Source organism: Pristiophorus japonicus, chromosome 17, assembly GCF_044704955.1.
Source record: "Pristiophorus japonicus isolate sPriJap1 chromosome 17, sPriJap1.hap1, whole genome shotgun sequence".
Lineage (NCBI taxonomy): Eukaryota > Metazoa > Chordata > Chondrichthyes > Pristiophoridae > Pristiophorus > Pristiophorus japonicus.
Genome location: NC_091993.1, coordinates 24,006,065 through 24,030,052, shown reverse-complemented (window position 1 = coordinate 24,030,052; position 23,988 = coordinate 24,006,065). Strand labels below are relative to the sequence as shown.

The 23,988-nt window shown below is 49.4% G+C and overlaps 1 protein-coding gene across 1 annotated transcript in view; it reads right to left on the bottom strand.

Moving 5' to 3' along the window:
* Positions 1-1,105: 1,105 nt before the first annotated feature.
* Positions 1,106-23,988, bottom strand: part of LOC139227607 (repulsive guidance molecule A-like) — a 39,684-nt gene continuing 16,801 nt past the window's right edge. Inside the window, exons 3-4 of the mRNA XM_070858483.1 lie at positions 15,171-15,679; positions 1,106-7,070 (exon numbers count right to left, since the gene is read on the bottom strand). Of these exons, the coding sequence (XP_070714584.1) occupies positions 6,354-7,070; positions 15,171-15,679 (1,226 nt within the window). The 3' untranslated portion in view covers positions 1,106-6,353. The remainder of the gene's footprint in view (positions 7,071-15,170; positions 15,680-23,988) is intronic.

Sequence of the window (23,988 nt, the reverse complement as noted above, 5' to 3'; positions counted from 1 at the left end):
CACAGGAGAAACAGTCTCCAGTGATCGATGGTCTAGACTGGGGATTGAAGGAAAAATGGAGGAATTTTAGGCCAGATGGCAGCAGAAACCATTTTTTTTGTTAACAGAGGCTTCCGGTGATTGGAGCATGTCAACATTTAACAATTGCTTAGGTACATGGAAGGAAATGGGAATAAAGTGTCTTAGGAACAGGGTGGGGAGAAGGGATTAGGACTACTGCCCATGCGGAGGATTAAACACCAACACAGACCGGTTGGACCGAACAGCCTGTTTCTGTGTTGTAATTTCTGTGTAATGATCTGCATCTACCATGTACTGTACATAACGGGGCAGTGTAGAGGAAGCGTTACTCTGCATCTAAACTGTGCTGCATCCCAGCTGGGAGTGCTTGATGGGGCAGTGTAGAGGGAGCTTTAATCTGCATCTAACCCGTGCTGTACCTGCCCTGGGAGTGTTTGATAGGACAGTATAGAGGGAGCTTTACTCTGTATCTAACCCCGTGCTGTACGTGCCCTGGGAGTGTTTGATGGGGACAGTGTAGAGGGAGCTTTACTCTGTATCTAACCCCATGCTGTACCTGCCCTGGGAGTGTTTGATAGGACAGTATAGAGGGAGCTTTACTCTGTATCTAACCCTGTGCTGTGTGTGCCCTGGGAGTGTTTGATGGGGACAGTGTAGAGGGAGCTTTACTCTGTATCTAACCCCGTGCTGTACCCGAGCCGAGAGTGTTTGATGGGGACAGTGTAGAGGGAGCTTTACTCTGTATCTAACCCCGTGCTGTACGTGCCCTGGGAGTGTTTGATGGGGACAGTGTAGAGGGAGCTTTACTCTGTATCTAACCCCGTGCTGTACGTGCCCTGGGAGTGTTTGATGGGGACAGTGTAGAGGGAGCTTTACTCTGTATCTAACCCCGTGCTGTACGTGCCCTGGGAGTGTTTGATGGGGACAGTGTAGAGGGAGCTTTACTCTGTATCTAACCCCGTGCTGTACCTGCCCTGGGAGTGTTTGATGGGGACACCGAATACCTGAAATGGAAACCATTCACGCTGTCAGTACTAACATCCCTCGCCTGAATGAGCAAAAAACACACACCCAACCAACTGAATTGCTGAAATTCTTAGTCAAAAATTTTACTGGTAGTTTTGTCAATAATAAATAATTTACATTATGTACAGGCAGGGGGTCCTGCTAAAATTTCTACATACAGAAAAAGTGGAACTCTTCGCTCCTTTTTCCCAAAAAGTTTTTTTTTCATGGAAACACCAACTATCATGCCACGCGTTTGTTTCCCTGGGCACTGCGCTGCCCACAGACTAGTCTTAACGATTCAAACAAAGCGGAACTACAGTCACTGTAAAAAATCATCACGTCACAACTGAAATAAAGTGCCATTCTTGTAAATCTCTCTTAAAGGGGCAGCGTCGGCACGCAAACGTGTTTGGCAAGCGAGAGAGGAACGGGTGGGTTGTAGGTCGGGTGGGGGGGGGGATTTAATCGCGCTGACATGTTCTGCCTTGGAAACAGAGCAGTGCATGGTGGGATAAGAACCATCGCTGCGTCGCTCACACACGTTAGCGCAGCAAAGGTCTTCTCCCTCACGGGTGATGCCGACGGGGCCCCTTTAATGTTAAAGAAATCTTAAAGGCCCGCGGTGGCAAATCGTTTTTTTTTGCCAACATAATGCAACCGAAGCACATTAACAGGTAAACATATCTGCTGGGATTAAAATTTCAGACATTACTATTTAAAGAAATATTACATTACTCCATATGTACAGTCACAAATGTTCACCATGAATCTCCATATATTATATCAACAAATATAAATTACACCCAACCATATACAACGCTGCAGTTACACTGTCATAGCAACACCATGCCTTGCAGTGAGCTGCACACCAAGAGCAATGGTCACACCGGTCGGTACACTGCTGTCCAGATAAAGTGCCGTCAGGCCATGAGGGAGAGGGTGGTTAATTACTGTGTCGGTGAATTTTGGGGCCAGTCTGCTTTAAGCTTGCGAATATTCTTCCAGCGTCTCATGTTTATCCCTTTCAGAAGTGGACACTACTGATAGGCAGTCCCTCGGAATCGAGGAAGACTTGCTTCCACTCTTAGCATGAGTTCTTAGGTGGCTGAACAGTCCAATACGAGAACCACAGTCTCTGTCACAGGTGGGACAGATAGTCATTGAGGGAAAGGGTGGGTGGGATAGGTTTGCCGCACTCTCCTTCCACTGCCTGCGCTTGATTTCTGCATGCTCTCGGCGATGAAACTCGAGGAGCTCAGCGCCCTCCCAGATGCACTTCCCTCCACTTAGGGTGGTCTTTGGCCAGGGACTCCCAGGTGTCGGTGGAGAAGTTGCACTTTATCAGGGAGGCAGTAGACACTAAAAGAGGACGCTATTCACTCCCCACCCGTTCTAAATAAAAACTGCAAGGTCAAGTCATGGGCCTCAAGTCACGACAGAAGTTGCTCGAGTTGACCTCAGTGCCTCTGGGTCAAGGAAGCAGAGAAACAAAATGGCAGCTGGGTGGGGTGGGCGTTCCTGCTCCTGCTCGCCATTGACTGAGCTGTGCTGGAACTGCGAGTGGAAATGCCAGGCGAGTGGGTGGGTACAGGATTGGGTTAAACACCACCTGCCACCTACAAACACTCACCGCCCAGCCTCACCTTGTACACCCCCCCCCGCCCCCCGGGCAATATACCGAGGAAGCTGGTGGTGCCCATTGAACCCGTACCCAGAGTATGAGAGTTACAGAAGACAAGAAATGGAAGGTGAACCTTATAACCAAAGGTATTCAGGGAGTATGGGGCCAAAAGGCGGATATGTGGAGTTAGATCGCAGATCAGCCATGATCGCATCGAATGGCAGAACAGGCTCGAGGGGCTGAATGGCCTCCTCCTGTGCCTATGAAAAGGCGGATTTAACCCAGGATGCGTCTGCGCTCAGTGTCAACTTAAAAAAACCTGCAAAGGGCGGACAAGGAATCTTTAGCAGTTTCATTTTATAATGGCACGGATCCCGATGGCGAGACCCAGGCCTATTGTAGCAATCGCATCCCTGATTTGATTAGGCTCGCTGGACTTTGGCTCCAATTCGATTCAGGTGGCCTTGGGTGTATCTCCCCCCTCCCCAGCCGATGAGAGGGTTCACATGGGGATGGGGTCAGAGCCGAGTGCACGTTTCTCGATCACTGCGCCCTTCTCTCTCAGCCTGTAACAGTGGGGGGGGAGGCACTGTTGTCATAGTGATAAGTCCTGTCAGACACTGGAGCTTACGAATCACGGGGAGGGCAGTCACATCTGCCTGCTGGCTTTACCCTTCATTTCAAATCAAATACTGTTAAAGCCACGTCTACAGACACGTGAAATACCCAATATTAAGGGGTCACGCCGCAGGAATGGCTCTCAAGCTGCTTACTGGAGCCAGTTAGCGACTCCCCCCAGCCAGGACATTTAACTAGGTTCACAGTGTGACGGCAACTTGCTGCAAACCTTTTTAAACAACTTTAACATGCGATGTTACAGAGTTGTCCAATGTTCGTTGTTTTCCATCTTGTCTCATTTTTTTGCTTGAAGCCCACGTGTTGTGTGTCATTCGGTAACGGGGAGCTCGATACTCACAATAAATAATAAAACTTTTTTTTTTTAAAGTGAATCTAGTTTTATGTACAGCTATAAAATCTTTTCCTATCTTTAAATGCATCTCCCTCCCTCGGCCACGTGAACCCAGCTCAGGGTCAACCCCCGGGGGCACGTCCATCCGTCCAGGTTGGGGAGCTCGTCCACGCAGGCCGTTCAGTTCAGATGAGCAGCCCACAGAGGCAGCCTGATCATGTTCTGTCTCGATGTCCACACATGCCCGCGCACACACACACACACACATACACATGCATACTCACACACACACAGGCACACACAGATACACACACACACATACACACAGGCATACCCACACACACACAGGCACACACAGACACACACGCCCGCACACACACATGCCCGCACATACACACACACACACACAGGCACGCACACACACACAGGCATACACACACAGGCACGCACAGATACACACAGGCACGCACACACACATGCCCGCACACACACAGACACACAGACAATTCTCTCCGCAGGGGGCTCACTCAACAGTGAACCGGCTGTTTTCAAACCCTCCTTCCACCTTAGCCTGGGGCACGGGGACAATCCTTTTCACTCAGTTGGTTGACCCAGCACAGACTGAGCATTGAACCTGGGACTCTCCGGCTCCCCGGCACGGCAGGCCGTACGTTTACCACCCGAGCCCTCAAGTCAGGGGTTTGGACTCAGTCCGGTGCAAATGTTCCCTTCCTCGCTTCTCCTGTTGTGCGCAACATGTGCCTGTAACATGTGTCCGTTAACACTTACTCTGCGGCAGGGATCCTTACTGTTTGGGTTCCAGCATAGCGCGGACCCAGGTAATAAAGGCTTCTCGCTGAGGAGGTGCTCTCTACGTACTGGGGCTAGGGATGGGGGGGGGTGGGTGGGGGAGGTGGTTGAAATAACCCCGCAGTTCAACACGGAGATCTGGTGTGAAATGGAGGCCGGTTCAAAGTCAGACACGGCCGCTGCACCCTGCCGATGGCTCTGGATCAGATCCAGCGCAGGCGTGAGCACCTCTCCCAGTCCCCCCAACCTTGGGGGCAGCCCCCCCGGGGCTGCATGGCCAAGTAAACAGCTGCTGCCAGCAGTTCCTGTGCCCGGCCTGCCACCTGTGCTCAAACCCTGGGCAGCAGGAGCCATCAGCCGGTCAGTGAGGACAACCCACCCCTCCCAACCCCTGCGCCCCACCGTCAGGGAAGATGGCAGCCTGCAGGCCATAGCCATGTTCGTGGCTTCAGGGCAAGGGCGCACTGCTGAGGTTAGCCAAAGCCGCAATGGGCAGGCAAACTAGGCACCAATGCATCCGCTGGGCCTAAACTGGGCACCAATGCAGCAGGAGGGCAAACCAGGCACCAATGCATCTGCTGGGCCTAAACTAGGCACCAATGCAGCAGGAGGGCAAACTAGGCACCAACGCAACATGATTACAAACTAGGCACCAATGCAGCCACTGGGCCTGAAACAGGCACCAATGCAGCAGGAGGGTAAACTAGGCACCAATGCAGTGGGTGAGCACACTGGGCACCAGTGCTATGGGCACAAGATAATGGGGGTATGCAACTCTGTGTGAAAGGCCAGACACTGGAAGTATGCACACTGTAGTTGACGAGGGCGCTGGGACGAGCAGTTCTACGACACTGCAATGCAGTGTAGGCGTGTAACGCGACCGTGCCTGCTTCATAGCGGATACGACGCCGAAGTTCCCCCGGTCAGCTTGCTGTGGGACTGAGCCAAACAGATATGCAAGGCCCCAAACCGAGCCAGCTGCTTTCATCCAGGAGTGGGCCCTCAACACCTTTGGATTTTGGGGGGGGGGGGGAGGAGCAATCAGCAAGGGTTGGCTCCTGCTCGCTATCCAGTGAGTCCTGTTGGAACGTGATTGTGTGGACATTGGCCAAACCAGACTGCTGTGATGCCCCCCCACATGAAAATAGCCCGCCAACATTCACTATCAAGGCTAACAGATGAAGCATGGCCACTCGCTCGGTGCCCCATGCAGCCGTATCCAATGAGGGCATAGTCCGGGCTGGGCGAAACCAAGTACCCGCAGGATTGACGTCGGCCGATGCACGTAACCTGAAATGAGATGGAATCGGTGCAGCCAATCTTCACGAGACCAAAACTCTGCGGCCTTTTGCGGGTTGAGAATTGCGCCGGGGACGAGGATCTGCCTTTTGCCTGATTGTTCCTCGAGGGATGAGCCACCACCAGAGGGCGCTGGTGCTCCATCCCCGCCTCACCAGCGACATCTAGTGGCAGAAACCGGGTATAAAGTGCAAAAGGCAGATCCGCGCCCTCGCACTGGATTCCTTGTGTGGTGCGCCAGCGTAAAAGAAAAAATGGGTTTCAATCCCGACAAGGGTCAGGACTTGGGGGCGATCATTTCTGATGGGGAGTCGGGGGTAAATAGCAACGGTCACGCTGCCCCTGGTTTGCACACTGGTGTGAACCTCACGCAGCCCGCCAAATGCACGACAAACAGCCACAAACACGTAACCATGACCACAAATGGGATGTCACCGTTGACAATGATGGTGGCGGGGGGGGGGGGGGGGAGGACAAAATCCGTCTAACACCAGACAGCGCGAGTGAAGAAATAATTCACGAATGAGCACGAAACGAGGTACGAGCTAGGTAGTTACCGGCGACTTCAACCGAAAACTGGTCAGACCCGACGTAAGCGGCTTCCAAAAAGTCACACGGGCGCGGCTATAGGCGGGACAGGCAGCACCACAGCCAGCCCAGGAGCAGCAAGTGTGTGAAGACGAGGGCCTGTAGACCAGGCCGCCCAGGGGCGCAGCTCCCCGCTGGGAGATCAGCTGTCCTCTGGTAAATGTGGAACTTGTCTTTGTCCGAGTGCAAGTTCTTCACGTCCTCGAAGGCGTAGTAAGCCGCCAAGGTGAAGTTGACGTCGCCGGTGGTCAGGAGGTCAAAGACGCACGAGCGGAAGTATAGGTCGTCCACCGGCAGCTTCTCCCGGCACTTGGTGGTGGCCGTTTCGTGCGTGAGGATCCCGTGGGGGGCCCGGCCCCTCGGGGGGAGCCGGCCGCTGCCGGTAGCCCCTCCCCCCGCCGCTGCCCCGACCTGGGGCAGCCACCAGTCCAGCTGCTCGTTGGTGGGGCAGCCCCGCAGGCACAGCTGGAGGCCCTGGTTGTCCTCGAAGGAGTTCATGACCTCCTCCGGCATGCGCACGGCGAAGGTCAGGTAGCGGCCCGCCTGCCTCACCACAATAGTGGTGCCGATGTACTTGGCCTGGATCACGATGTGCTGCCCGGCCACGATCTCCGTCACCTGCAGGCTGCTGGCCCCGTGCTTGTCGCCGCCATTCCTCGAGCCGTCGACAAAGGCGGCTGGGAGGTCGTCCGTCTCCGCTTGGTACACCTTCTGATCAACGCACTCCTGGAAGTTCTTGAAGATGACTGTGAGCTGGAGAGAGAGAGAGAAAGAAAGACAGAAATCAGTGCCTCCTTCAACTTAATCTATAAAGGGTTGTGGGAACTGGAGCTGAATCCAAGATCAGATCAGCCATGATCTTATTGAATGGTGGAGCAGGCTCGAGGGGCCGAATGGCCTGTTCCTTTTCTTATTTCTTATGTTCAATCCTACATTACAACAGTGACAACACTTGAAAATACTTGCAGGAGAGACAATTGCAGGGATGTGGGGAAAGAGCGGGAGAGTGGGGACTAACCGGGTTGCTCTTGGAAAGAGCCGGCGCGGACTCGATGGGCTGAATGGCCGCCTTCCGTGCTGTATTACAACAGTGACTACACTCCAAAGTACTTCATTGGCTGTAAAGTGCTTTGGGACGTCCGGTGGTCATGAAAGGCACTATATAAATGCAAGTCTTTCTTTTGCAAGCTCAGACCCCACCACAGTAAGTTGTCAACTGCTTACTGAATAAATCTGGCCCCATTAAAATGACCAGGATAGCTGCTGGATTGTTGGAAAGACCCAACTGCTTCACGAATGTCCTTCAGGAAAGGTGCCCTCCCTGTGTAGTCTGGTCCGCGCGTGACTTGAGTCCATAGTGCATGCTTGACGTTAAATGCCTTACGAAGTTGTGCAGACAATTGCTTTAAGACCCACCACCACCTCAGTACAAAGGGCGATAGCCAATCAACATCAACATCGCACACACCCTGAGAATCCTCAGAATGAGCAAAAGAAGCAACCATCTTATGATAGGCCCGTCCAGCCTCCTTGGTTCCTGCAGCTGACAAATTCTTCCCACTAAAGTCCCATAGAGTTGTGCTGGCGCTGATTTAAATGTTGGAGAAACTTGTAGGGCGAAGGAGTGGGACTGATTGGAGAGCAGGCACAGGCACGACGGGCCAAATTTTTTTTTTTTAATTATTCGTTCATGGGATGTGGGCATCACTGGTAAGGCCGGCATTTATTGCCCATCCCTAATTTCCCTCAAGAAGGTGGTGGTGAGCCGCCTTGAACTGCTGCAGTCCGTGTGGTGAAGGTACTCCCAGACAGTGCTGACTTTGTCGTAGCGGTTTGCTACAACTGAGTGTCTCGCTGGGCCATTTCAGAGAGGCAGTTAAGAGTCACATATAGGCCAGACCGGGTTAGGACGGCAGATTTCCTTCCCTAAAAGACATTAGTGAAGCAGATGGGTTTTTACGACAATCCGTTGGTTTCATGGTCACCATTACTGGTACTAAATTTTTATTCCAGATTTATTTAATTAACTGAATTTAAATTCCCCCAGATGCTGTGAAGGGATTTGAATTCAATTCTCCGGATTATTAGTACTGGCCTCTGGATTACTAGTCCAGTAACATAAACGCAGTGCTACCGTACTCCTGGCCTCCTTTGACTACTGTACTGTATGATTCCATGAATTGCGCTTATACCCTTTAATGTGTTGTAATACACTTAATCCATCCAATCTCCCAGCACTGCCACCACCAGTGACAGACCTGTAATCCCCAGGACTTTATTCTAGTGCTGACTGAGTTGATAAACGGGCTTGGTTACTGATGTCAATGAGAAGACAGGCAACAGGCAGCCTGTCATCCCCTCTTGGGTGTCAGGCCGCTGGCCCGGCCGAAACCCTCCCTGGTGGCCCAGTGTTTGCCACTAAGGTGGCTGCAGAGTTTGCAGTGGACTTTCCCTTTAACTGAAGGGGCGGGGACACTGTGACGCGTCAGCGCGGCGCTGATGAGTCGGAGCGGTGTCCGACCCGACACAAGGACACTTCCGCCCCGCTAACGACTGCCGCTCCGACTCGCCCGCGGTTCCGCCCCGTTCCAAAAATAAAACCCCAAAGAGCTGAATTTTCCCCGCGGTGGGTGGAGCACTTCGAAATCCGTAGGTGCGCCCTGTTTCGGGTGGAGGGCAAATCTGGCCCCAAAAGGGCCCCGGACGAAAAAGAATTCGAGGGAACATTGGTCGCAAGGTGTTGGCGCGGAGTCTATCTCCAAACAGAGCTGATTTCAGCAGTTTAATGGTCATTTAAAAAATATTAAACTCAAAAAATGTAAAAAAATTAATAGGGATACGAAAAAAACAATTAAACTTGGAAAATTTGTGAAAGAGGTAAAAATGTGCTTTTTTTGAATTACCAGGACTGGAAGAAATCTTTCAACCCTCTGCAGCTTTTCCAGAAATGTTATTAAATCTTAATTTTTCTAACTTCTACTTTTTCTCTCAGGATTACTACTCTCGGGATTCAGGTTAAGCCTGTTGCCACACAAATGTTAAGATCCAAGCACTAAAATGAACTTAGGGGCTAATCACTGGTCCGACCACCAGGTGGTAGCATTGCCTAACCGGTTCGAGCTCTGAACTGTTTTTTTTAGATAAAGGGTCTGAGATTCCAGCCAGCAGGACACTGCAAGATTGCAAAATGTCAAAAGTGAGAGAAACCAGGAAGTGGTGATTAAATGATGCACAGCTTGGGTTTTCAAAGCCCGTCGATGGTAGGAGGTTTGGGAATGATACAGTTTTGAAGGTCCGGGAAGAGAATTAGCCAGTAGAGTTTTTGCAGAGGTTCTGGCTGTAACTTCGCGAACCGTCATTTGTGGGAAATTACGACGAGAGATCGGAAATTCTACCCCAAGTTAAAATCGGAAAAAAGAGCAACGGGTCTTGATTTCAATACAGTGACGATGCAGGAAAGAGGGAGAGTGCGCAAGACAGAGGATCGGAAAACACAGAAAAGATTTGCATTTCTATAGCATCTTTCACATCCTCAGGATGTTCCAAACCGCTTTACAGCCAATGAAGTACTTTTTATGAAGTGTAGTCACTGTTGTAATGTGGGCAACGCGCCAGCCAATTTGCGCACAGCAAGCTCCCACCAACAGCAATGTGATAATGACCAGATAATCTGTTTGTTGATTGAGGGATAAATATTTGCCAGGACACCGGGGATAACTCCCCTGCTCTTCTTCGAAATAGTGCCATGGGATCTTTTACATCCACCTGAGAGAGCATGCGGGGCCTCAGTTTAACGTCTTATCCGAAAGATGGCACCTCCGACAGTGCAGCACTCCCTCAGCACTGCACTGGGAGCGTCAGCCTGGATTTATGTGCTCAGGTCCCTGGAGTGGAACTTGAACCCACAAAAATTGTGACTACACTACAAAAGTACAAAAGCGTTTTGAGACATCTGGTGGTCCTGAAAGACACTATAACAATAATAATAACTTTTATTTATATGGCACCTTTAACATAATAAAACATCCCAAGGCGCTTGAATGAAAGTCTTTCTGTTCATGGCCGACCTGTAACTTAACTCCATCTACCTGCCTTGGCTCTGTAAACCCGTAACATCCTTGCCTAACAAAAATCTATCAGGCTCAGTTTTGAAAGTTCCAATTGGCCCCCAGCCTCGACAGCTTATTTTAGGGAAGAGAGTTCCAGACTGCTACTAGCCTTTGTGTGAAGAAGTGCTCCTGACATCACCCCTGAACGGCCAAGCACTAATTTTGAGGTGATGCCCCCTTGTTCTGCACTCCCCCACCAGAGCGAATAATTTTGCTCCAGCTACCCTGTCACATTTTTAAATCTAATTGAGGTTTTTTAAACACCTCCATTAGATCACGCTTAATCTTCCAAACTTAAGGGAATAAAAGCATAGTGTGTGCAACCTGCTCTCATAATGTAACCCTTTGAGCCCCTTAACCTTTTTTTGCACCAGTCAGATTGTTAAAACACTCACTCAGTAAGATTTCATTTTTACCTCCCGTCAAGTTTCAGAGGTTCCTCCCCCAAAGACTATTCGGCCATGAAGGTATGAGCCTGGTGCTGTCCTCACCCTGTCCAACAGAGGTCACTAGAGAGCAGGTCAATCTGGCTGATTTTGTGACCATCAATCTCTCTCCCTCTCTCTCCCCCTGAACAACAGTGCTGAGGCCCACGGTCACATTCCCCCTGTCCTTTTCCAATCAGCTCATTCAGCAGAGACTGGAACAGAACCTTCCTAGTCTGTATTGGTCAGCACTGGTTGCTGCGTTTACCAATTGAGCCACTCAGGGAGGAACAGTAAAGTGAATTCCAGCCAACAATACCTTCCATGTGGTACAACTGTTACATTGAGCGATTGCAAAACCAGAAACCCATTCAGAGAAGTCAAGCAGAAAATAAATATCACGCCGCGCTGAATTTCTGGAATTAATGCCTATTTAGTAACACCCAGCAAGCGAAGGGAAAAAAAAATAAAGAATTCTTATCTGTTAAATTACATTAACAGGTTGTCTACTTTTGGGTGAGCTGGTGCCTTTCAATAGCATAACTGCAACATCAGCCAATCTCCGGGCTGTCTGCTCGGGAGCAGATCTCACTGTACATGGAGCGTGAAAACACAGGCAGGCTTAGTCGCTGTGTCCTCTCTGGAATCATTCTTGGATGAAAGTCAAAAATGCAGTCGTCGAGGTGCAGCGTAGAATGAGTGCTTGGCACGGACTGTAAACCCAACTCACCTTGACACAAGCTGGGACCAGGAAAGGAGAGGGTGGAGGGGCGTGGGAGATTGTGTTTCTAAGGCGCTAACCTTCATCTTGTAAACCAAAATTGGGTTTCAATGAAAGTCTTCCACACACTAATTCCATTTAGGCACCAGCGCCTCTATGCTAGTGAAAAGAAGACTTGCATTTATATAGCACCTTTCACCACCTCAGGATGTCCCCAAGCGCTTTTATAGCCAATGAAGTACTTTTGAAGTGTAGTCACTGTTGTAATGTGGAACTAAGGGGCCAATCAGCCAGGGTTCCCATTCCTGACGACTGTCCAGTGACCCCTGCTTGACCTGCATGTCTGTCGCAGTTGGGAAAGACAGACTTAGGGGGGGAATCAGTAATGAAGCCGACTGTAGTGGAATAGCCTGTGGACACTCACCATCTGCTCTCACCTGAGTGGAATGACCACATGGGTAAGGTGCCAGAGAGGCGGCACAACCCAGAGAGCTGTACGCAAGCTGGAGACTTTGAAAGAAGAGAGGGAAATGGGAAAAAAGCTCGACTCTTCAATCATAGAATAGTACAGCACCGGAGGAGGGCATTCGGCACATCAAGTCTGTGCTGGCTCTTTCAAAAGAGCGATTCAGTTAGTCCCCCGCTCCCTCCGCAGAACACAGCCATTAACACACACACTCCAACACACACTAACATTAACACACTCACTCCAACACACACTAACATTAACACACTCACTCCAACACACACTAACATTAACACACTCACTCCAACACACACTAACATTAACACACTCATTCCAACACAAACTAACATTAACACACACACTCCAACTCACACTAACATTAACACACTCACTCCAACACAAACTAACATTAACACACACACTCCAACTCACACTAACATTAACACACTCACTCCAACACACACTAACATTAACACACTCACTCCAACACACACTAACATTAACACACTCACTCCAGCACACACTAACATTAACATACTCACTCCAACATAAACTAACATTAACACACACACTCCAACACACACTAACATTAACACACTCAGTCCAACTCACACTAACATTAACACACACACTCCAACACACTAACATTAACACACTCACTCCAACACACACTAACATTAACACACTCAGTCCAACACACACAAACATTAACACACTCACTCCAACACACACTAACATTAACACATTCACTCCAACACACACTAACATTAACATACTCACTCCAACACACACTAACATTAACACACTTAGTCCAACTCACACTAACATTAACATACTCATTCCAACACACACTAACATTAACACACTCACTCCAGCACACACTAACATTAACACACTCACTCCAGCACACACTAACATTAACACACACACTCCAACACACACTAACATTAACACACTTAGTCCAACTCACACTAACATTAACACACTCACTCCAACACACACTAACATTAACACACTCACTCCAGCACACACTAACATTAACACACTCACTCCAACACACACTAACATGAACACACTTAGTCCAACTCACACTAACATTAACACACTCACTCCAACACACACTAACATTAACACACTCACTCCAGCACACACTAACATTTACACACTCACTCCAACACACACTAACATTAACACACTCACTCCAACACACACTAACCAACCTCACACTAACATTAACATACCCACTCCAACCTGACTCGACCATTGAGGAGGACACACAGTAGTGTTGCTGGGGAAAGAGCAGGGAGAGAAGGCATGAGTTGCTATACTGAGATCACCATCACATTGGGTCCGGGACTGCTCATTCACGTCCGCCCGGTAGCGAGGCTGTAATTATCAACAGGGCACTTCTCAAAGTGTTTTGCAAACTGTTTTTTTAGTTGATGTTCAAAATACAAGTTGCAAAGATGCGACAGATCTCTGTATGTGGCGCACGGATAACAAATAATCCACTCATTCCCTTCCCTCAGCCTCACGTCACAAACAGTTTATATGAAGGCTGCAACTCTTTAAATTGGATCAGGGTGGAGTGCCATTAATGCAGACTTTCTCTAAGATTTTTTTTTTACAGTCTTGCATTTTAAAACCACTTTCTCCTGCCCCCTCGGTCCCCCCACCCTTTATAGGACTTTGCAGGCCGAGGAGGCAGTGTTATGATCCTCCCAGCAACAGTGCGGCTGATTGATGAGCTCCCAGTCACGTTTTGCCTGATCCAAAGGTGTCGGCAGATCTGCCTATGCAGCAAGCGGCAACATGTGGCACTTCACAGACACCTCGCGGGTGAAGCGACTTCCCGTCTGTGAAGCAGGCAACACCACGTCCTCCCCCAAAATCAAAAAGCTTCATGTTGCACAATTTGGGCTTAACACATAACAGATCTGACCTCTGATGCCCCCCCCCTTCCCCTGAAGCCGCTGACACATAGAACGTTGCAGCTTCATGGGTGCTGTGAACTTGTCCAACCGACTAGTATTCACACGTTGAGCCTCAGCTGAGATATTCGACTGTGGAAGGCCCAGCTGGGGCCTATCCTGTGCACACAAGAGCAGAGGGAGTTCTCCCCCACCGGTGTCCTGGGCCAGTATTTATCCCTCGATCGACCAAGTACTTCATTGGCTGTAAAGCGCTTTGGGACGTCCCGATGTAGTGAAAGGCGCTACAGAAATGCAAGTACTTCCTTCCTCCCTCCCTTTCTGTCACACTTGATGCCTGTACTGTGCATCTTTTCCAGCAGGGGGTCACAGTGCGGGGTCGCAGCGTTGGGGTCAAACAGGGGGTGGTCGGGGCTGGGCTGATTCTCGCCCAGAGGACACGGCAGTATTTCGAAGGCTGCCCCCCGGCTCAGACCTTCCAACTGGGCAGAAAAGAAAAGACTTGCACTCCCTCAGTACTGCCCCTCCGACAGTACGGGGCTCCCTCAGTGCTGCCCCTCTGACAGTACGGGGCTCCCTCAGTGCTGCCCCTCTGACAGTACGGGGCTCCCTCAGTGCTGCCCCTCTGACAGTACGGGGCTCCCTCAGTACTGACCCTCCGACAGTGCAGCACTCCCTCAGTACTGCCCCTCCGACAGTACGGGCCTCCCTCAGTGCTGCCCCTCTGACAGTGCAGCGCTCCCTCAGTACTGCCCCTCCGACAGTGCGGCGCTCCCTCAGTATTGCCCCGCCAGCAGTGCGGCGCTCCCTTAGTACTGCTCCTGACAGTGCAGCGCTCCCTCAGTACTGCCCCTCTGACAGTGCAGTGCTCCCTCAGTATTGCCCCTCCTGCAGTGCGGCGCTCCCTCAGTACTGCCGCTGACAGTACGGGGCTCCCTCAGTGCTGCCCCTCTGACAGTGCAGTGCTCCCTCAGTATTGCCCCTCCGGCAGTGCGGCGCTCCCTCAGTACTGCCGCTGACAGTGCGGCACTCCCTCAGTACTGCCCCTGACAGTGCGGGGCTCCCTCAGTACTGCCCCTGACAGTGCGGGGCTCCCTCAGCACTGCACTGGAGCGTCAGCCTAGAGGCTGAGAGTTGAAGCTGGTGGCTGAGCTCAGCAGCCCCTGGCCGAGGTTGGCGTGTGCACGCCCGCCATTCTTACCTTGCTGGTGGCCGTGGCGCTCGACCCCTGGACGACGGCGACGTTGGTGACCTGGACGAACAGGTAGTTGTTGTCGACGAGCGGCCAGGCTCCGCGGACCTTGCAGGTCTGGAAGTCGTCGGTGAAGGTGCGGAGGTGGGGGTCCCCGAAGAGGCCGCAGTGCGTGTAGTTGGGGGGCGGCCCGTGCTGCTGCAGGCTCTTCTCGTAGTTGCAGATCTCGGGCGCGTCGGAGTGCACCATGCAGTCCAGCGAGGTGGGCTGTGTGCGGGGCGGCCCGTGAGTGGGACCCACCTTGGAACAGTTGTGTTGGCTCATGAGGTCCTCGATGCCGTGCACCGCAGAGTGGTAGGCCAGATCTCCGCGGCAGGCTCGCGCTGTCTTGCGGGTGCACTGGGAGTAGGCTCGCAGCGCGATGCAGAACTCCACCGATTCCTCAGCCCCCACGTGCAGCCCGGAGGTGGCGGTTAGATACTCGGAGTTACACTTCAGGATCCTGCACTGGCAGCTCACTGCGGGGGGAAACACAGACAAGCGTCGCCGTTAACTTTTTATCCCCAATTTTGCACCCTTTTTCCCCCCTCCAGGCTCTTGTTCGATGCCGGCCTCATCCAAGAGCACCTCATTCTTCCTGTGTGCATCTGTGCAGTGAATGTGGGCCAGCTATTCGACTGTGAGAAGCAGCATAGTTGAACAGAAACCCCCCCTCTCCCCCATCCGCGCCAGGAACCACCGGGATAGGATTAGCAATAGGAAACCTGGCTTCAAAACCCAGCATGAATGAGGCCAACTGCAGCTCCCGAACCACTAACCACTGCCCCAAATAAGCTAACTCCACTGTAAGGGAATGGTAGCATAGTGGTGATGTTGCTGGACTTGTAATCCAGGGGCCTGGACTAGTGATCCAAAGACAAGTGTTCAAATCCCACCATGGCAGCTGGGGAATTTAAATTCAGTTAATAAATCTGAAAATAAAAAGCTAGTACAGTGTCAGTAATAGTGACCATACAGTTACTGGATTGTCATAAAGGAGTTGTCCTTTAGTGAAGGAAATCTGCTGTACTTACCTGGTCTGGGCTTACATGTGACTCCAGACCCACAGCAATATGGTTGACTCTGAAATGGCCCAGCAAGACACTCAGTTGTCAAAAACGTGGCTCATATGGGCAATGAATGCAGTTTTAAAAATGACCAGCTAAGCATTGAGAATATGTTTACAGCTGCTTAATGTTAACTGGCACTGTTACAGCATGGCACAGAATGCCATCTCACAGACCTGTGCTCATGGTGGGTCTCTGAGGTGGTTCCTCCCAGACCCTGGAGTTCTCTGTCCCAACCAAAGGTAGATGAGGCTGTCCTGTGGCCGGAGATGGTATTGGGTGGAAGAAAAGGGACTAACAAAAACACAGATGGCGTGCTGTACCATAACAATGCCAGTTACCATTAAGCAGCTGTAAACATACTCTCAGTGCATGGCTGGTAATTTGTTTAATTTATTCATGGCCCATTTGAGCCACCTTCTTGATAACTGAGTGGTCCCTATCAGAACCCTGCGTGGGGTTTGGTGGTGGTGGGTGAGCAACGACTAATGTTGTAAAGTGCAACGTAACATGTGAGACCTTCATACTACCGCCACTTGAGTTGTGACAAACAGCCAGGCATACACTTGGGAGGTACAGGCCTTCCAAACTCCGCTGGCCGTCTGGAGAGAGCATCTTGAGCTGTCTAACGCTCGAGTGAAGTACAAGGTACTGCAAGGTAAAGGTCTGTCACTGACGGTGGGAGCAATTTGAAGGGATGACATAACATCACACAAGTAGTGGACTGACCCAATGTTAAGGTGTATTGGCTGAAGTCGGAATGTTCCTGTAGTCTAGTGTTACCAACATCGCGAACGCTAGGAGCAAGCCATTTAGGACTGAGATGAGGAGAAATTTCTTCACTCAGAGTGGTGAATCCTTGGAATTCTCTACCCCAGAGGGCTGTGGTGACTCAGTCTTTGAGTATATTCAAGACAGAGATCACTAAGATATTTGAATATTAAGGGAATCAAGGGATATGGGGATCGGGCGGGAAAGTGGAGTTGAGGTCGAAGATCAGCCATGATCTCATTGAATGGCGGAGCAGGCTCACTCCTGGCCGACTCCTGCTCCTATTTGGTATGTTCTAATCCACCGATCAAAAGTCTGAGGAGCACAGCCCAGCAACACCAGGGAAGGAAAAACCTATTGATTGTTAGTGAAATATATAAATAGCTGATATTCTGAAAGAGTGGGGGTTGGGGTGGAGAGGACTAGACAGCCAAAACATCTGCTCCCATTTATTCCGCATCTACATTTAAAAGTCAGAAAATTGCTTCCTAAATTCTACAGCCCCAAGGACTATTCTAGAACTGTTTTCTCATCTTTAGGCTCCCCAACTCTCTTTCCATCTTGTGTTTTGCCGACTCTACATTGCTGTCACACTCGTTCTTCCTCCTCCCGCTCCGACTGCAATGGAGTGTCTCTTAGAGGACCTTCAAACAGTGGAACTCCTTATGCCCCCCTCAGTGCTTTCCAATCTTTTAAGGCTTTAAAGCTAAAATGTCACTGTCACCTGTAATGTTTTTGCTTCATGGGTTCTGAAGAATGCATAGCAAAACATTGCTATTACGAACTAGTTGGTTTATTAGCAAAGGTTTAATAATCACACGACACATTACCACTTCATCCATCAGGCTCACAACCGGCTGCCTCATCGTGGATCCCCCAAACCCAACTGCCCGGGGTTTTATTGAGTCTTGTGAGCATCACATGACTGGCTGAGCCACTCACAATACAACAGCTCCACAAACCTGGGAGCATGTGCACGGGCACACACATTGCACCACCTAAGAACCACTTCTTAATTTCCTTCATCTTCTTTCAGATAAAAGCATTCACAATTATGAAGGGTTTTAATTAGAGTAAATAAAGAGAAACTGTTTCCAGTGGCAGGAGGGTCGGTACACATCGGACGCAGATTTAAGGTCATTGGCAAAAGGAGCAGAGGGAAGCTGAGGAATAATAATTTTTTACGCAGCGAGTTATTATGATAGGGCAATGGAAGCAGCTTCAATAGTGACTGTCACAGGGAATTGTGTATCTTAGAATCATAAAATGATTATAGCACGTAAGAAGACTATTCGGCCCATCGAACCTATGCCAGCTCTCTGCAACAGCACCTCAGCTAGTCCCACTCCCCCGCCCTTTCCCCGTAGCCTGCACATTTTTTTGTCTTAGGTACTTTCCAAATCCCTTTCGAAAGCCGTGATTGCCAAATATTAGTTGAAAGGGAACATTTTGCAGGGTTATAGGGGGAGTGGCTCAGTGGGTAGCACTCTCGCCTCAGAAGGTTGAGGGTTCAAGTCCCACTCCAGGGACTTGAGATTAAAAAAAATCTAGGCTGACACTCCCAGTGCAGTGTTGAGGGAGTGCTGCACTGTCGGAGATGCCATCTTTTGGATGAGACATTAAGCTGCGGCCCCATCTGCTCTCTCTCAAGTGGATGTAAAAGATCCCATGGCGCTATTTCGAAGAAGAACAGGTGAGTTCTCCCCGATGTCCTGGGGCCAATATTTATCCCTCAATCAACATAACAAAAAAACAGATTATCTGGTCATTATCACAGCTTGCTGTGCGCAAATTGACTGCCGCGTTTTCAACATTACAACAGTGACTACACTCCAAAAAGCACTTCATTGGCTGTAAAGCGCTTTGAGACGTCTGGTGGTCGTGAAAGGCGCTATATAAATGCAAGTCTTTCTTGTTCTTTCCAATCCTGCCTGCATTGTGGGCTTTGAGCTTCCACTCAGTTTCTCAATTTGAAAGCTACATTTCGAATAAATGGATACCTGGGAGTGATTAGGAGGCAAAATCTAATTCAGGGGATTCAGGCAACACCACAAATCACAGCGCAAAGCGGAGGCATCTTATAACTGTCGTCTGAATCCGGAGATGGAGTTCTGAGTTGGTATACATGCTGCAGCTGTGAAGTGATTAAGGTGGGTTTATCAAGAAATGATCTGGAGTATTATTGTATATAGTAGATTTATGGCAGCAATTCTGGAAAGCTCTACAAGGTTTTGTACGAAAGCAAATTGTATTCCTCAGAAATAAAGGTCTTGCTGTGCCCTTAGCAATTCTTCTAATATGACGTTCACTTGGAGCTCCCTGTTTTGAAGGTGCCGTCCACTGAGATACTACATGACACAGAGCAGAGAGAGCCTGGGGTCAATTCCTGCTTTCAGTCTGGACCGCAGTGGAGAAGCTAAAATTGGCCTCAGCACCCCTGGACGGGGGAGGGGGAGGGGGAGAGAATAACCAGCCAGCGTGCTCCTTCCCCACCACTGACCAGTGTCCAGTCATCCAGTCCCTGGATGAAGACTGCCCTAAGTGGAGGAAGAGCATCCGGGAGGGCGCTGAGCACCTCGAGTCTCGTCGCCGAGAGCATGCAGAAATCAAGCGCAGGCAGCGGAAGGAGCGTGCGGCAAACCAGACTCCCCACCCACCCTTTCCTTCAACCATTGTCTGTCCCACCTGTGACAGAGACTGTAAATTCCCGTATTGGACTGTTCAGTCAGCTAAGAACTCAGTTTTAGAGTGGAAGCAAGTCTTCCTCGATTTCGAGGGACTGCCTATGATGATGATGACCCCCGGAAATGCTTTGTGTGAATATCGGCAGACAATTCAGCTGTGAAACCAGCCCTCGGCGCGAGTACCCAGTCGACACTCTACCTAGGTGAGGAATTGCACCCCCCCCCCCCCAAAAAAAACTTGCATTTATATAGCGCCTTTCACAACCACCGGATGTCCCAAAGTGCTTTACAGCCAATGAAGTGCTTTTTGGAATATAGTCACTGTTGTAATGTGGGAAGCATGGCAGCCAATTATGTGCACAGCAAGCTCCCACAAACAGCAATGTGCTAATGGCCAGATAATCTGTTTTTGTTATGGTGATTGAGGGATAAATATTGGCCCCAGGACACCGGGGAGAACTCCCCTGCTCTTCATCGAAATAGCGGCGTGGGATTTTTTACGTCCACCTGAGAGAGCAGATGGGACCTCGGTTTAACATCTGATCTGAAAGACAGTGCAGCACTCCCTCAGCACTGCACTGGAGTGTCAGCCTAGATTTTTGTGCTCAAGTCCCTGGAGTGCAGTACTGAGGGAGTGCAAGCATTGAGGGATGTTAGCAATGGCTCTTTGGCTTTGCTTGTTTCTCCCATGTTGACCTCATCAATAATCTCCTTTCAGATTTGGAAAGAAGTCGATGCTCGACCTTTTTTTTACCCAAAACCCTGACGGCTCAGCAAGTTTATCGAGGGAGTAGCAGAACCACCCAGATCAGGAAGGATCTTGGATCAGTGCTGAGCAGGGTGATCTCAAAGAGGCAGGCTGCAGGAGGATTGTTGTCATTCCATTTATCGGATGAGACGTTACAACAATACAACAGTGACTACAAAAGCTGTAAAACGCTTTGAGAGGTCCAGTGGTCGTGAGAGGCGCTATACAAATGCAAGTCTTTCTTTGCAAGCCTAGATTTATGTGCTCAAGTCTCTGGAGCAGGACTTGAACCCACAACCTTCTAAGGCCAGGGTGCCACCCACTGAGCCACGTATCAGGAGGGAAACCTGTAACCTGCAGAACTGTAACCCGGCAATGGTCGGCATGCATTGTCATTCCGAAAACGGCACCTTAGTTGGAGATGTGAGGCCTGGACCGTCCCGATGATAATAACTTGGACTTTGAACAAGTTCCTGGATTTTACGCTTCAGGGACTCAGCTCTTTCAGAGAACGTTGGTGTTGATTTGGTGAGAGCAAGCACCCTGTAATTAGGGTGAGACGGGGTTCCATGTGAACCGCTGGGGGTGGGGGGAAGAGAATAGACTTGCGACAGATACTGAAATGGGCTTGGTGCTGTACCGCAGCGAGGGAGCAACACAGGCCCGTCGCCTCCATGCCTCACACACAGCCCCCGATCCAGGGTTGTATGTGGCAAGTTGCGAGTGACAGAGCTTTCTTCAATAAATAAGCAGAAGGGGGTGGTTGGGAGTCGATGTGGCTGTTTATATATACACCTGCAACTGATTATAAAACCGAACGGAGAGAAGCAGCTAAGGCTGACGAATGGTGCCAGACATGAAATGGAGACGCCCAATAAATAATAACCCCCCCGAATCAGAAATGAAAAAAATAAAATATTTTTTAAGGCATCTCCTGCTCCCAATTTTTCACACTCCTCCCTCTCACTGGACATAGTCCAATGTCAGCTGGCTGCTTTCCAATACCTCATCCAGTGGGTCACTTGAGCAGTGACTGTGACAGGATGTCTGGCCATGGAAGCCAAAACCTGCTCTCGCCCAACGCCCATTCGCACGGGGAGTCACGGTGCAGGTTCGGGTAGAGCAGGAGTAGGAACCCTGGCTGGCTTTTCCCCTCCCTCCCCTCGCTCAAGACATTTGTAGCCTCACCACCAAAGCTGAAAACAGCTGACTCAGTACAGACGAGGGATCGGCCCTTGAGGCTATCTAGCTCTGTGTCGCTCTGCACCATCGTGACCCTCCTGACCAAAGTATTGGGGCAAACACGACTTAAACATCTGGTGAAACGTTAAGTTTGGTGCCCTTAGTTACAGGCAAGAACCATGCCTGCATAAATCTTTTAATGCAAAGTAATAACTTGATGCTACACTTTCTTAATATATATAATAATCTCTAGCATATGTACTGACTTACAGAAAGAAAGATAATGATTCATATTTAATGACTTAAATTAAATCTATTGGTCACAATATTGAAACCAATCAATGCATTTTTAATGGCAATTATCTTTTATATGAAACAAATCAGAGAAAGGGCATGCTTCTAAAATAAGTAAATGACTAATTTAACATGCTGGTTAAGGTGCAGTTTGAGATTAATCACTTTGATCCCTGCACAATAACCTATAGGATTAGGGTCACGTTTCAGAAATAGATAACTGGCGTGAATTTCTTTTGACAGCTCTTTTTCAATTATTCCCACCCTCCCCCCTCCCCCACCCCCCCCCCCGCCACCCCCGTGCCGCCCTCATTCCCCTTGGCACGGTTCCTCGCCAGGGTACCGTCCCGTAGCAGCCGAGTGCCCTCTGGTATCTCACTCAAGTGGACGTTCTTTGTGTGCATGAGCCTAGATGGTGAGTGCTGGGGGGTATTCGACAACAGGGGCTTCACAACCAAGCCCAATTGCTGTCGTCTGCGACGTTTCGGGTCGATGGCCGTTAAAGTCATCGAACCTGAAACATTGACTCTGTTTCTCTCGCTCCACCCAAGCTACCTGACCCAGGAGTGTTTCCAGCGTTCTCTGGTTTTATTCCTGACGTTACCTGATGCCCGCACTTCTCTATGGGAGTCCTGGAAAGCAATCTGGACCAGGAACGCTGGTTGATTTCCCCACCCACAGCCCCACCCCACCCGCGCCACCCCCCTCCCCCTCAAGCTCAGGGGTACTGAGGCGAATTGTAGCAGCCCAACTGCTCCACGCTGACACTGATACAGACCGGGAGTCAAACAGTGGACGGTGTGGTCTGCATTACATAGGGCTGCACTGGGAAGGAAAATGTCACTACGATGAAGCCAGGAGAGCGCCGTGTTTCTTTCATGACAATCACCATATGCAAACACGCCTCCTGGAACACTGCGAGATACCTCCACGCAAATTATAGCATTATATTGTACATTTAACAATAAAAGTTGAAAGAGTTTTCTAACAGCAATCAATTCTATTCTGAAGCAATTCTTGCTGAATGAACAATTGCAACCAAATGCAATCTTTGCTCAGTTAACATCGAGGTAAATTTAAAGGAATATATTACCATGGATTTAATAAGAATCCCGCATTTTATCAGTAAAAGGGTGACTTTAAATAAATGTCTCATCTCCATACCACTGAATACAATACGAAATTGCCCTTTTAAAAATAAATATTTATAGCAATATGTAAATCATTTGCTACTTCCCCCCTGCAATGAAAGAATGGGCAATTTGGATTCTGTCGACCATTCAATTTACACTACAAAGCCTTCAATGAAGCCAGCCAGATTTTCCCACAAAGGGAACTCAAAGGGATTTCAAGAGCAAGAGAAAGAGATAAAAAGAGGGAAAAGATCAGAAGAGGGATAGATTCATGAATTTGAAACGTATGGTTAAGGCTATGAATAGGTACAATACACAGCAAGATATTCACAAATATATCACATATACACACATACACAAAATCATTAATCCCCCAAACCTAATCACATCAATTACAATCGCGTTTCCTGGGTCAGACCACTATCTGCATAGAAAGACTGAAACTGACTGAAATTTACAAGTTTCCCTAACTGTCATGTAGGTTCACGTGAATAGTTCCGAAGTATATTGAATATTTTGGCTACTGTTTTTTCTTTAATTAAATGGGTTTAAAAAAAACCTCAAATGGCTACTTGGGGAATTTTAAACACCCTGTTGAAAAGCATTAAATCTATTGCAGGCATCAGTAACAAGTGCACAATGTAACATTTTTATACAGTGCGGCGTTTATTTATGTATCGACCCTGGAAACTGCATTTAAACTGTTTTTATGAACTCCTGTGTGGGAGGAAGTTTGTTCCAGTTTATAGTCAATTTTTGCAAGGCTCAAATATTTTTTTGAAACAGATACAGTTGCAATGTAAGGCGATGATGTGATTGTTATTTGATTTTTTTTTGCTATGGAAAGGGATTTAATGGGGCGAGATAAGGTCTATCTTCGCCCATCTAAAGACCAATTAGCCGGACTCG